The following is a 15,873-nucleotide window of genomic DNA, read 5'->3' on the forward strand; positions in this document are numbered from 1 at the left end:
AGTTTTGGATTCCGTGGCTGTAATGGAAAAATTTAAATAATTTTACGGTTTTGACAGTCGTGAAGCTTATTGGCCACGGCCAATCTGGGCAGTTCCGGGATCCGAAAAATCATAATGATCAGATTTTAACTTGCGACACATGAATAGAAAGTTCTTGATCTGTACATGATGAGAATTGATAGGAAGAGTGGTTAGGAGCCTTCCGGCCCTGGCCATGGTCAATCTGATCTTTTCTGGAATCCGAAAAATCAAAATGATCAGATTTAAACTTGCGACACGTGAATAGAAAGAATTACATTCTTAACATCAGCGGCATGAACTAGGGAACTTTTGATGCCTATGATTTAATAACTGGCTTTAGATGATTTTTGCGTCTTGAGTTCGAGATAATTGCCAGATTGAGACTATCAGCTTTTGTTTTAGTGCTATGGTCTGTTGAAATTTTGAGCCCAGAGTAGGATTACCATATCCTGCAGCTCCAAAAGAGTACATCCAGATTTTTCCCCAAAAGACTTCGGAGGAGCGTTATATAATCAAAAACCGAGATATTTAAAGTCATTCAACTAATGCCTTAGAATTTTCCTAATTTTCCTTAGAATATTCTTTAACTATTGAAAAGTCTTGAAAATTCTTAGCTGGATTATTCGAAGAGATATTAATGTTTGGTGTTAAGCTGATGAACCTCACCACACATGATAAAATACCGCATTATTAAAAGAGGTGTATTATAATGCGCGTGTTTACTTTCAAATAAACTCTATTTTGGATTTGTGAATTTTGTATTGTGCATTAGTCATTTAAACCAATTTCTTTTGCGCATATTGATTATGGATTGGTAGTTTGTTGCATACTCAAAGGCGCTTATCGCGCTCTCTGTTTATTACGACTTAGATGCCTTCACGAAAAAAGGATATTTTAGTTAATTGATGTAAGTTGTATTTCTTCGGTGCTTCTGGTATTTTTGGACCCATAAAGATGGTAAAACAACAATAATCAAAATAAAAAAAAATATTTTTAGAGAAAATAATTTTATTTTAGGATTTTAACCGAAATATTTCCCTGTTTATTTACTGTACGAGTATGTCCACGTGGACATGACTCAAACACTTACCCCCTTTCCGTGAAAAAGCATGAAAATATGCAAACCTTTAACTCAATCTAAGTTTTCACGTGATTTATTATTCCAGAACGAGCCAGATGGGCCGTGGCCAGGGCCAGATCGCCTCGAATCATTTCACCTATCAATTCCCATCATGTACCGATCAAAAGTTTTCTATTCCTGTGTCGCGAGTTAAAATCTGATCATTTTGATTTTTTGGATGCCGGAACCGGTAAGATTGTCCAGTCCACACGGGCAAAGCCTCACTTTCAAAATTCTCCTGAATAAAACTAGCAAGGGACCGTTTTAACTGTCGCGACTTTCATTTTTAAAACATTTCATTGATATTCCAATGAATGTTACGGTTATGATTCTGTGACATAAAAAATGTTAAATGTCGCCATAACATTTGCCAGTATGAATATCATTGGAGCCACGACCGACTTTCATCTGCTTAGCTTAACATTTTTTTCCATCACTATCACAATCTCGATGCAAGTAGTGACATTCATCCCAAATGTTTTTTGACATTTTCTCGAGGGAATTTCTTAGCGGTGAAACTCACAAAATCCAAAAAGGACATGACTGCGCCGGTCATTTTCGTACTGATGAATGTCGCTCTAGGCTTCAAAAAAATGTCAAATGACATTCGGACAGTTATCATCCTTGGTTGGGATGGATGATCCAGAGAATGAATTATGTGTATAGCACCAAACCGAATAGCGACGGTTTTACTAGAGACACTTTTTACTAGCGAGATTCCTGTAATTCGCAGGTTTGTTATTCTTTTTTCAGTTCAGTAGGCGATTTCAATGTTTTTTCACGTTATTTACTGTTCATTTTCCTTAGGTCATCAATCGCATGCTTCGGGTCTCCTAGGAAATTCACGATGCGTCGATATAATTTGTAACGTGTTGCTAGTAGGCAAAGCTGCTATGGTTTTGAGCGCTCATATTTTGGTTTTTACCTGATAGTATAAAAAAAATCAAGTTTTCTACCGGAGTTATCTATGGTATTTGGAGCGGTTTCTTCGAATGGATTGAAGATGCCTCTTGTTTTCATAAGTTTTCATAAGCTGCAGTAAAATTCTGAAGTCTACAAATCTTACAGGAGGAGAGTATGGAGTTTTGGCCGAAGGATCTTTGGCCTCCGAGCAGTACAGATTAGAGTCCTCTCGACTGTTTGATAAGGGCGTATGTTCAAGTGAAGGCCTGTGGATCCATTCACACAAGGTCGATTTTCTGAAGGCTTTCATCTCTAAGGTGTGGGCTTCAATGTCGGAGGCTCATAATGCAAAAGGGATGCTATGTTGATCTACATGCCTGAATTAATATAATAGTTTTTAAATGAAGTTTATTTCAAGAAAAGTGTTTTTGAACCTTGATGACAGATTTTCGCATTTTTTTATGGGTCCTACTGTCTGTATTAACGGAACATAAATAGAAACACGCCTGTCAAAGAGTTATTGATACGCCCATGATAACTCGCATAGATATACCGTACCTATTCATAGCATTTCTACTTACTTGTACAAAACCGCGGCTCATCGCTTCCGTCCCCGCAGTCGTTGACGTTGTTGCAATATTTGTTCAGCGGAATGCAGCGGCCATTGTTGCACGTGTGCTGGGACATGGCACACTGGGATCGCTTCTCTCCTCCCATCGGAACCCCGCCCATGACGATGGTCCCTCCCTGTTGCTGGCCTGATTTGCCGGCGCAAACGGTGCTGCTGCCGGCAAGGAAGAGTAGCGCCATTGTTGTGACCGCCATTTTTGCCGCCGGGTGCTGCCAAAGTCCTCGCCGCCGCCAGCTTCGATGTGCTTCGAAGGTGCTGAAAAAAGTTGTGCGGGTTGACGACGACGACGGCGATGAAGAATGGCATTGGTAGGGGAACCTGTCAACATCGTCGTCATCTGCAACGGGTCTCAGGGTTTGAACCGGTTGCCGGGTATTCGGTAAACGATTTGCTTCATAATCTATCGGGGCTGCCATCGGAGCTACTGTGCTTTGGCTTTGGTGACGGGATGAGGAGCAATCCGTCCCTTGGTCCTGCTCGGCGGGATGTCTTTTATGACGATGCCTATGGAAGCCGCTACTCATTCGCCGGTGCCGTTTCCGGAGTATGGATGCCGTGGAAAAGGTGGTATTTGTGCTGCCGCAGCTGTTCGAGTTGCAGCTGTCAATATCAGCGAAAGCAGAAACAGCCGTCGTGATGATGATGTGGTTGCCGGCCGCCGCTTCTCCAGATTCTGGATAAGCCCAGTTATCGGCCGAAGGGTGGCAACTCGGAGAAGCGGATGCGAATCCGGTGGCAGCAGATTCTGATGCAACTGATTCTATCGCTGTTCCGGTTCCTGTTTCGGATGCTGCTGCTGCTACTTCTACTGTCGTAGGGATCTGTGGTGACGATTGCCCTGGTTGAAGAGAAGAGATAAAAAGGGAGAACATTGTAGTTATAAGCAGTATGTGTTCATTTTGCTGAGCTCTTCTTCTTCGCTTTTGAGCTGAAATATTTACTCGCTATAAGCTTCACAAAAAAAATCCGCAGTCCGTAGAAAAATTGTACCTATACTACCTAGTTATTCATCATGGAGTGAAAGAGAGGTATCATAAAAAGAACAATAAAAATTGTATTTAAGTATGTTTCACATAAAATCTGGTCGCATGTTTTCATTGACTGAAGCGCCCCTAGCCCCACATCGCGAATCTACTGACAGTGTTTTGATCTGGATGGTTTGTTTACTAAGTGGTGAAAATTTCATCAAGATTGAAGCAGTTAGTCAAAAGTTATCGACGATGGAACGCGAAGGGCGAGAGAAAATTCTGCATACTTACGTAGAGAAACCGACGTGGTCAGGGGTAAAGATTGTGAAATTCCTGAAATAACCAAAATCGACTGTAAATTCGGTGCTGCAACGTTACCGGGAGACCCTTACAGTGGATCGAGCAAAACAAACCAGGCGTAAAAGTGGAACATATGACCGGAAGCTGCGAGCAAAGGTAGTTTGATAAGTTCACAATAATCCTGGAATCTCCTTGCGTGATTTGGCGAAAAAGTTCAAGACGAACTACAGTACAGCTCGACGAATTTGTTTGTGAGAAGGCTTGCGGTCGTATCATGCAAGCAAACACCCCAACAGGACGCTGAAACAAAACCTGGTTGCCAAAACCAGGGCAAGGAAGTTGTACGAGAAAGTGTTGACCAAGTACAACGGATGCACTTTGATGGACGTTAAAATGGATTTAGGACAAATACCCCGTAACAAATTTTACCTTGTGAAGCGTAAAGGGAATGTTGCGGGTAGATTCAAGTTTGTTTTTGCAGATGAATTTGTTCGTAAGTTGATGATTTGGCAAGGGATCTGTAGTTGTGGGAAGAAGACTAAGATTTTCATCACTGGGGACACAATGAATGGAAATGTTTACAAAGAAGAATGTCTCCAGAAGAGGGTTTTGTCATTCATTCGATCCCACAAAGCTCCGTTGTACGTTATTTCTTTGCGGAGAAATGATGTCTTTCATCCGACCAGATTTTATGTGAAACAGACTATAATAAAAAGAAAAGTTCGACATCTTTGAAAGTTTGCCACATTATAAAGGAGACTCTCCTCTATCCAATGAACTTTTCACGAAAAATATCGATCAGATAGATCTAGAACAACTTTTGAAGATTTTCAAACAAAATATTGAAATTGGAGCAGATATTTAAAATTTACAATAATTATCCCTAAAAATTTTAAATTTACCATTAGCACTCGGCCAAAAAGCAACATATTTCGAGTTAAATATATTTTTTCAACGAAATATTTCTAGAATAAGCTATAAAAAAAACTGGCAACACTGTAGAAGATAAACGATTTGTACAAATACATTATTGTTGCGGACTCCATGAACGGTCTTTAGACGACCTTCCTAAAAAGAATATTTTCTACCGCACTGGCGGTGATGACAGTTTGCGACGTGATGAATTGACAGATATCACTTAACACCGAATTGTTGGCAGGTCAGCCACGCGAATTATTTCGATTCATCTTTTTTACGAACCGGTTAGCAGATTCGAGTTAAATATACATCACCCAATAACAAATATACATCCAGAAGGATTTTTGAGTTGTTGGAGGTTAGGGATAAGCAAGGTTAGGATACCAGAAATGTAAGTCCTTAAATTGTAACCAGCTCATAGAACATTATGAACTTATCCTTTATAATATAGTTTTTAGCATTATTACCGTCGATCGGAGGTGCTCAAAAAACGGAACCGAAAATACCTTTCCTACCTCAACAAACTAAAAAATTTCTGAACGATGTTATCGAGCAAAAAGGTGCCGGCCCGTGAAGGGTACAATTGCCAGGCTTGCAAAGAGAAAGATACCGAAGAAATGGTAGCATGTGACCGTTGCGATAGTTGGTGGCACTTCGCTTGCGTTGGAGTAAGCAGCAGCATAAGTGAACGAAGTTTCGTGTGCCGGAACTGCCAGCCCGTTCCTGAAGATACTGCTACGGCGATGCCGGAAGATACCGTTCGCCAGGCCGAAGTTACTGAACATTCTCAAGGACCAGCAGCAATATCGGTGGTAGGTTCTACCACCTCAATCTCCCGTACCAGAACCAAGTTGACTCTCGAGAGACTCGAGGCGGAGCGAGAGCTGAAAAAGAAACAGCTAGATTTGGAACGTCGAGCCCGTGACGTTGAGTTAGAACTGCGGCAACTGGAGGTGGACGAACAATACCACAAGGAGAGGTTTCGTTGCCTAGAAGCGGATATTATTGAGGACGATGCTCGAAGTAGTCGGTCATCTGTTTCAACCAGTATACAGAAAGTACAGCGGTGGCGTTGCGCGCCCATGACGGCAAGTTCAACTTTGGCCCAAGTTGCTACAGGTTTAAAGGACACAGGTATTCCGGCAAGAAACATTGAAGGTAGGCCAGTTATCAATAAGTTGACTAGACAGAGTGAAGTAGGCGAGAATCAGGTCGCTAGCAAGACGGGAGCGATTCCCAAAAGAAATAGAGAGTTAGTAGAGGCCAAGTCAAGTTCCGGCCAGGTGAACCAAGGCACTGGAAATTCCTTTAAGGCACAGTTGATGTCTTTCGACATTTCGCCAATTCGCGGAGCAAATAACACTATCGTATCTCCCAACGAACTAGTCAATACTAACCCGAATTCGCAACCAAATAAACCAGTTCATTCCTTTGCCGTACATCCGGGTACTGAGGGCGAGGTCAACGCGACGACGCGTGAACAGCCAAACGTGGTGATTCGTAAGAACCATAGTGATGAAGTGGGTTTTAACTGCAGAGGTGAAAGAGTGAGAAACAATGGACGCTATGAAAAACGGCCCGATGGAGCCGAGGATCCTTCTGGCTTCCTTCTAAGCGGACGCTGGAATGGAAACGACGATTATACAACGGGATTCATTCGTGCGGATCTTGATTCCAATGAATTCGATAGAGAGGAGCCTCAAGAACAACGGAGAAGACTTGGACCTACCACTCAACAATTAGCTGCGAGACAAGTACTCAAGGATCTCCCGCAGTTCTCGGGTTGTCCCGACGACTGGCCGGTGTTTATATCGACGTATCGAACTACTACCAAAGCCTGTGGGTTTTCAGAGGAAGAATATTTCATGCGATTGCAACGCAGTCTTACGGGCCCAGCGAAGGAAGCGGTTCGCGGCGAGCTTCTCGTACCGGCAGGTGTTCCTAGTGCGCTGGATACCTTGGAAACAATATACGGGAGGCCTGAGTTGTTGGTGCACACCTTATTGCACAAAGTGAGATCTGTTCCGGCTCCTAAACCCGATAAATTTGACACCTTGGTTACCTTTGGGATAGTTGTCAAAAACCTTTGTGCGGTCCTCATAGCGACCGATCAGGAAGCTCACCTTAACAACCCGTCACTCTTAGTCGAATTGGTGAACAAACTGCCTTACCATTTACAACTAGATTGGGCAATATACAGACAACGGAGTTCCAGAAAGGATATACAGGGATTCGCCTCGTATATGTCAATCATATCATCGGCTGCTTCGGACCTTACTTTACGAATCGATTCGTTTGAAACTAAACGAGGCGGTCGAAACCAAAATAACTTCTGTGGGGCTCATGTTACCGAGGAAACGTCGTACGAAGTAGGACTGGATACGATCAGCGACGAAGGAAGTACACCAACAGGGGTTCAGAAGAAACCGTCCTTGAAATACCAACCCAAGTGCCTTATATGCCAGAAACCAGATCATCGCTTGAAAGAGTGTCCGGATTTCCAGAAGTTAGCAGTTGACGACCGATGGCAAAAAGTTCGAGAACTAAGGGTTTGCTGTATATGTCTAGGGTGTCACGGGCGGAGGCCTTGCAAATCAACAAAGCTTTGTGAAATCGAAGGATGTAGGTGGAAACACCATATTTTGCTACATGCTCGATCCGAGGCTCGCGCAGAAGCGATGGTGGAGACGGAGGCTGTCACCAACCATCATCACGGTGGCCGCTCAACCTTCTACAGGATTTTACCGGTAACGCTTTTCGGGCGAGGGGAGCCAGTTGAGGTTTACGCATTTGTAGACAACGGTTCATCAGCGACATTGGTAGAGGAGGAGGTTATACGGAAATTGGACATCGAAGGAGAAACTGTACCTCTCTGCTTACAGTGGACCGCAGGTGTGACAAGAAACGAAGAAAAATCACGACGTGTATCGATCCAAGTGAAAGGGTCCACAAAGCAGCAGAAATTCACGATCAAGGCTCGTACTGTGGGAACTTTAGATTTGCCCCGCCAAACGATACGCATTGCAGAGTTGGCCGCCCAGTTCCCGCACCTTCAGGGCCTGCCGATAAGTAGCTACGAGGATATTCGACCGACGATCCTTTTAGGAAACGATAACGCGTTCGTGACTGTAACTCAGAAAATTCGAGAAGGGGCACCAGGAACTCCAATAGCAGCTAAATGTCGTTTAGGCTGGTCAATATACGGAGCTTCAGGTAGAGGAAAACTGCAGTCCAGTTTACACGTTCACGAATGTGCGTGCGACCGGGAACTCCACGATCTTGTGAAGAAACATTTCCATGACGAAAGTAGGAGCTGGCAGAAGGTGGACAGTCCCTTATCTGTGGAAGATGAACGAGCGTATGAGATCCTGAAGGCTACCACAAAGCGCGTGGGTGAACGATTTGAGACTGGACTCCTGTGGAGATTCGACGATTTCGAGTTCCCCGACAGCCGACTTATGGCGGAGCGACGACTTTTGTGTCTAGAGAGGCGCATGAAGCGGAGTTTGGAGATAGGTGATAGTGTCAGAAGACAAATGGTTGAGTACGTCAACAAAGGTTATATTCATCTAGCCACGGAAGAGGAGCTCACCAACACCGATCCAAGAAGGATATGGTACTTACCGTTAGGTGTGGCACTTAACCCTAAAAAACCATCTAAGATTCGCATATTTTGCGACGCAGCGGCGAAAAAGGATGGCATATCGCTGAACACTATGTTGATACCTGGACCAGATATGTTAACATCCCTCCCACGGATATTGTTCGGATTTAGAGAGAAGGCCATAGCTATATGCGCCGATCTGCGCGAGATGTTCCACCAAGTGAAAATTCGGAAAGCTGATTGTAACTCTCAGCGCATATTATGGAGGGACGACCCGAGTGAACCTGTAAAAACTTATATAATGAGCGTGGCGACCTTTGGATCCGCATGTTCACCGAGCTCTGTACAATTCGTGAAGAACTTAAATGCGAGAGAACATGCACGTGAGTATCCCCAAGCGGCGGAAGCGATTATCGAGCATCACTACGTCGACGATTGGATGGACAGCGCGGATACGACAGAGGAGGCTGCCAAATTGGCCAGCGCAGTAGAGTATGTGCATAAAAAAGGCGGTTTCCAAATTCATAACTGGCTCTCAAACTCCGATGCCTTCCTGAAACTTGTCGGATCAGAGTTAGCTGCCGAAGTAAAGGTTTTACCTTCCGATAAAGATTCAACCCAACGGGTTTTAGGAATGCTGTGGCGACCCACTGAAGACGTTTTCATCTTTGGTTCAGTTCCCGTGCGCGAAGGTGTTCATCCGACTAAACGCGAAATTTTACGGACTGTAATGTCGCTGTTTGACCCATTAGGTTTTCTATCGTTCTTCATCATCCATGGCAAGATAATCATACAGGATCTGTGGAGAGCTAAAACGGATTGGGATACGAGAATTCCAGATCAAATACATCGTAAATGGCTAGAGTGGACGGAACACTTCCGAGATTTGCAGAACGTTCGAATTGACAGACATTATTTCGGAAAAATGAAATCGAAACAGACAGGCAACATTCAGCTGCACGTCTTCTGCGACGCGAGCGAACTTGCGTACGCATGCGTGGCGTACTTTCGAGTAAGGATTGGTGGAGAGATTCGATGTGCTCTTGTAGCTGGGAAATCAAAAGTCGCACCCCTCAAAACCTTATCTATACCCCGCCTAGAACTTCAGGCAGCGGTGGAGGGTGTACGAATACAGAAAAGTATAATGGAAACGCATAGATTGACCATCGAAAGCACGACATTTTGGAGTGATTCACGAACTGTTTTGTCCTGGATTCGCTCAGACTCTCGACGTTACCGGCAATATGTCGCCTGCAGAGTTGGGGAGATTTTGTCTAACACGAATGCTGAGGATTGGCGGTGGGTACCGACAAGAGAAAATGTAGCCGACGACGCCACGAAGTGGGGCCGTGGATTAGACTTCACTCCGAGTTCTCGGTGGTTTCAAGGACCATCCTTTTTGTATCACGAAGAAGGAGATTGGCCTGCAGAGTCCGTGACTGAGGTCGAAACTGAAGAGGAATTGGAAGAGTGTTTAGTGCATGAAGAGGTCCAGAAACAACAAATGGTCGATTGGATAAGCTTCTCGAAATGGAAACGATTGTGGCGCACCGTGGCCTTCGTACGTCGGTTTTGCTTCAATTTTCGCTGCAAGATGAAGGGCCTACCTGATGGGCTCCATGGGCCGCTGACGAAGGAGGAACTAGTGAAGGCTGAACAGACAGTCCTTCGTTGGGTTCAGAAGGAGTACTATCCGGTGGAATACCGCTGGCTCAAGGAAGCAACACAGGGTAAGATACGAAAATACGATGGTAACAGTCCGTTGGCCAAGTTGTCCCCGTGTTTGGACCAAAATGATATCATACGGCTAGAAAGCCGAATTGTCGCTGCATCGTACGCGTCCTTTGACGCCCGATATCCGATAGTCCTACCTAAACAACACCGAGTGACCCAACTCATAGTAGAGGACTATCATGATAAATTTCTCCATGCAAACAAAGAAATGGTCGTTAACGAGCTACGACAACGATTTCACATCGGAAATCTTCGGAACCTGGTGAAACAAGTTTCGAAAGAATGCCTTTGGTGCAAAGTTCGGAAACCACAGATCGCAATGCCTCGAATGGCACCTCTACCAAAAGCAAGACTTCAAGCATTTGTACGGCCCTTTACCTTCGTAGGGTTGGATTACTTTGGTCCTATGAATGTGCGAATTGGAAGAAGCGTATCAAAAAGATGGGTTGCCCTTTTTACATGCCTGACGATCAGAGCAGTATGTTTGGAAGTTGTACATTCGCTAAGCACCGAGTCGTGTAAAATGGCGATACGACGTTTCATCAGTCGACATGGCTCACCGCAGGAGATCTACAGCGACAACGGGACAAATTTTGTGGGATCTGCCAATGAGTTACAGAAAGCGATAGATCACGGTGATATTTCTGAAAGTTTTACCAACAGCTCTACAAAATGGATCTTCAACCCACCCGCAGCTCCTCACATGGGTGGAGCGTGGGAACGACTCGTGCGATCCGTGAAGACTGCTATGGCCGCCATGCTGACCACCAAGACGCCGGACGAGGAAACCTTTATCACCATAGTTCGTGAAGCTGAAGGAGTAGTAAATACCCGACCGTTGATCTTCATTCCGATAGACGACGAAACAAGCGAAGCTCTGACGCCGAACCACTTTATGAAGCTAAGCTCCAGCGGTGTTTCTCAACCATCGAGACCATTAGGAGATGAGCGATTAGCCCACCGGGATAATTGGAATCATTTGAATGTAGCAGTTGATAATTTTTGGAAGAGATGGGTAAAAGAATACCTACCTAGCATTGCACGGCGTACTAAGTGGTTCCGGGATACTCCACCGATTGAGGTAGGAGATTTAGTGATGATTGTTAATGAAACGGAGAGAAACGGGTGGATTCGAGGTCGGGTGATTCGTGTGGCGGATTCCAAAGATGGGCGACGTCGGAGGGCTTCCGTACAGACGGACAGGGGAATCTTACAAAGACCAGTATCCAAGATTGCACGCCTAGATATAGATCCCGGTAAGGAAAGATCCTCGAAGAGCTTCTCTGACCTTTCTTACGGTCGGGGGGATGTTGCGGACTCCATGAACGGTCTTTAGACGACCTTCCTAAAAAGAATATTTTCTACCGCACTGGCGGTGATGACAGTTTGCGACGTGATGAATTGACAGATATCACTTAACACCGAATTGTTGGCAGGTCAGCCACGCGAATTATTTCGATTCATCTTTTTTACGAACCGGTTAGCAGATTCGAGTTAAATATACATCACCCAATAACAAATATACATCCAGAAGGATTTTTGAGTTGTTGGAGGTTAGGGATAAGCAAGGTTAGGATACCAGAAATGTAAGTCCTTAAATTGTAACCAGCTCATAGAACATTATGAACTTATCCTTTATAATATAGTTTTTAGCATTATTACCGTCGATCGGAGGTGCTCAAAAAACGGAACCGAAAATACCTTTCCTACCTCAACAATTATCATGAAAGTTTATTCATTTATATTATTTCTATCGAAGACACAATGCTGTTTTAGGTTAAAGGGACAAGTTTGCAATTTAATAACTCAGAAATATATTGTTTGTCTCTGTCAAATAATCTAATTTTGATATTATGTATATTTGATTTTTATAGGTTAAGGAATTTTCTCCTGATAAATCCGGGCGATTTTTATCTCAAAACCCTCAAAAAACTGAAACATCGAAGGCTCAAAAATGCATTCTGAATTAGATAGAATAAGGTTGCCACATTGCCTGGTTTGATCTGGGTTGGCCCGGATATTTACTACAAAATTTGGGAAAAGTCCGGTACGGCCCGGATTTTGACGGGTCCATTAACTTTATTTGCCAAATAAAACAGAAAAAAAACAATTGTGTAAAACTTTTTTTTCTTATTTATGCGTCCAAATCGAAATTATCTGAACAATTTTTATAAAAATAATCTTGAAAGATTTTTTGGAAGCCTCAAATACGATATTGAATAAACTGATGAATTTTGATGAAAAAAATAGTTTATAATTAATAAGGTTTTTTTTTCTTGATTTTTGATGAGTTACTCCTGGGTTTCAAACAAATTTGCCCGGATATTGCCCGGATTTTTGGTCGACAATTTCGAAAACAAATGTCCGGATTTTGTCGGGTTTTTAGATAAAATTGTCAGGATTTATCCTGCCCGTATAGGTGCTGAAAAAACTCTGGCAACCTTAACACGTTCGTCGCCACGGCACCCATATTCGGGTGACGGGTGTATTTCCTGGGGGGCCCCGTCACATCAAAAAGCAGGTGACGCTCTCTTACTCAAGTTAGCCGCTCAGTTTAGCCACACGTTGCAAATCTGGGAACTCTCCCTCTTTTCTTTCTCGCTCCCAGAATTTCTTTGGGCCCGGCTAGCAAAACTACCAAAATGAGCGTGGCGACGAACGTGTTAATATGGAAAAAAGAGGAAATATTCAGAGAGAAGATTCCTTCATAACAGTTGTTTTGTTTATTTTCTACAGTGTTGCCAGTTATTTTATGAGCTTGTTATTGAAATATTATTTTGGTAATTTTTAAATTTTCTTTGAAATTTTTAACAATATGTGTCAAGTCATCATTTATTTTTGAAAAATTTCAATACATATAACTTATATGATATAAGCATAAAAGTGGAAAGTTTGAAGTTAAAAAAAAAATAGTGAAAATTTTAAAATCATCTCGTATATTTTGAACACAGAACTTCCAAAACAAAAAAATGTTGAAAGCCAACATGAAGAGATTTAAATTTTATATTTCAGGAAACATTTCTTGAAAAAAAAAACCGTGACTACAATTGCATCACTGCGTTTTAATAACATGCTTCTTTATAGTTGCTTACGAACCAGGAAAGAAATGCATGAAAAAAATATGATATAATTAAAAAAATGTTAATTAATAACAGCCCAATGTTCGACAATTATGAAATAATAATACCACTGAAAATTTGTTTAACTTTAAAACAAACTAGATTGATACTTTGAGACTAACTTTGAAACAATTTTGAGTAAATTGGTAAACCTTTTGAACTTATTTTGAACGATTGTGAAACAATTGTAGGAGACCATTCTAGACCATTCCGAAATCATGAGGAAGTGAATTTAGAGACAATGATGGAATCATATTTGCGACTGATTTGAATCAGTTAAAAAAAAATTGTAGACAAAGATTGACACTATTTTTGAAGCAATTGAATGTTATAAACACTCATTTTGAATCAAATCGATGATAATTTTGAGACATCTTCAAAGTGAATTTAAGTAAATTTCAGGATTAAATATTTTAACAATTCTGATACAGTTTTTGGAAGAAAAATGAAGTGATAACTTTGAAAAAATTTCAAGACAACTTCGAGACATTGAGACAAGTTTGAAACCATTTCTAGTCAAATTGGAAATATTAAACATCAGAGACAAATTGCAAAACTCTTTTGAGGCAAACAGAAGAATTTTTTTGAATTAATTTAAAGAAGTTTTGGCCAATCCAAATATAAAAATTTAAACACTATTTCAAGAGTATTTCATTATAAATCTGAAACAAATTAAGAGATAAATTGCATACAAATTTGAAACAGTTCGTCTAGTATTTGGAGACAGTAAGAAAAGGTAAATAAAGTTATTTAATTTGAAAAAAAAATGTCAACGGATTCATAGTCCACGCATAAGAGGGCATGCAAACTTATGTGCCAATTTTTTAATAATATCGAGAGATATTCAGAAAAAAAATAGTGGAGTTACTTTGAGACAACTTTAAAGCATCCTGGAGACAAATATTTACACAACACCAAAATCATTTTGGAACATTTTTGGTACAAATTTGAAACCATTTTAAGGCAATTAAAAAAAAAATAGACAGTTTTGAACCATATTGAGACAATTTGAAGAGAATTTTTAATACTGTCTACTGTTAGCTTTTTTAGAAACAATGTATTTCTACAGAATTTGAAGATCATAAACTCATGTTCTAAATTTGAATCAGTTTTGAAACGTTTGATGACAATTTAAAGACAAATTTTGAATCGTTTTTAGCTATTTTAAAATGAAAATTTTGAATAATATAGTTTTAATTTTTTTTTCTAGGGATTTTAAGCATCGATGGCTTACCTTTCTAAAGCAATTTGAAGACGATTCGAATACAATTTTGTGACATTTAAAGCCTCATTAATTTTAAATTTTGAAACAAATTTTAAGACAATTTTGTAATAATTTCAGTAGCATTTGAAGATAACGTTGAGCCTGTTTTGATACAATTCAATGAGAGTTTATAGACAACTTAGAGGCAATTGAAACAATTTTATGACTTAATATTTTATTTCCATTTTTACTCAATTTTAAGACATTTTTCTGATAATTTGTGAAATAATTTTATCGACAATATCGGTGAATTTTTATATTCTTTTAGAATAAGCTTGCCAGATTGCCCGGTTTTATCCGGGTTTGCCCGGATATTTGTTGCAAAATTTCGAGAAAGTCCGGTCCGGCCCGGTTGCCCGGATATCGTGAAAAAAGTCCGGATATTGCCCGGATTTTTCCACAATTTTCACAAAGAAACCAAAAAAAATCAAAGTTTTTGAGTAAGTTTCAGCAAAATCAATTAACGGTATGGACATTTTCAACGGTTGTTTCAAATAATTTCGCTGATTTACTTTTATAAACCTTTAAATATTTGAGTGTTCCAAAAAGTTTTAGGAAGTCTGCAATTACATTAATAAAATATTAATTTCATTTCTTTTTTGCATTTTTTCTTTGCTTTTATATATAATAACACCTAAATTTTGCCCGGTTATTGCCCGGTTTTTGGATTTGAAAAATTGAAATCCATGCCCGGATTTTGCCAGGTTTTTTTGAAAAAATGCCCGGAATTGCTAGGCCCGGATGGGAGTGGAAAAAATTCTGGCAACCTTATTTTAGAAAGAATATTTAAGAATTGAAAGATAATAGACTAAGCTTGTCAGAATTTTTTCAGCATGCATCCGCACCGGACAATTCCGGGCTATTTAATCTCAAAACCTGGCAAAAATAAGAGCTTTTGATTCCAAATTTTACAGTAAATATCCGGACAAACCCGGATATAACCCGAAAATCTGGCAACCTTACCATAGACAAATTGACGATTAAAGTATGGTGAAAGATGTTTAAAATGAGCTGAAGGGTAATTTTTATTTGAGAACTTTTCATCACATTTCATCTCTTTCTTCCTCACGGGACTGAAATGTGATGAAAAAATTTGAAAAAAAAACAACCCTTCCGCTCATTTTCAACATCTTTCACCTTATTCCAATCTTCTATCCGTCTAAAATCTTTGAATTCTTAAAAAAAAAAATTCTCAAAAAATATAAAATTTCACCGATATGGTCGATAAAATAATTAAATTAAACAAATTTACAGCGATTAACTCTTCATTAAAAAAAAATCTGATAATTTG

General features: G+C 40.8%; 1 protein-coding gene across 2 annotated transcripts in view; it reads right to left on the minus strand.

The window, feature by feature from the left end:
• The window catches only part of LOC129756799 (uncharacterized), a 510,097-nt gene that overhangs the window by 199,380 nt on the left and 294,844 nt on the right, over positions 1 to 15,873 (minus strand). For both annotated transcript variants that reach the window (XM_055753824.1, XM_055753823.1), the window contains exon 2: positions 2,626 to 3,513. In XM_055753824.1, the coding sequence (XP_055609799.1) occupies positions 2,626 to 3,513 (888 nt within the window). The remainder of the gene's footprint in view (positions 1 to 2,625; positions 3,514 to 15,873) is intronic.

Source organism: Uranotaenia lowii, chromosome 3 (assembly GCF_029784155.1).
Source record: "Uranotaenia lowii strain MFRU-FL chromosome 3, ASM2978415v1, whole genome shotgun sequence".
Classification (NCBI taxonomy): Eukaryota; Metazoa; Arthropoda; class Insecta; order Diptera; family Culicidae; genus Uranotaenia; species Uranotaenia lowii.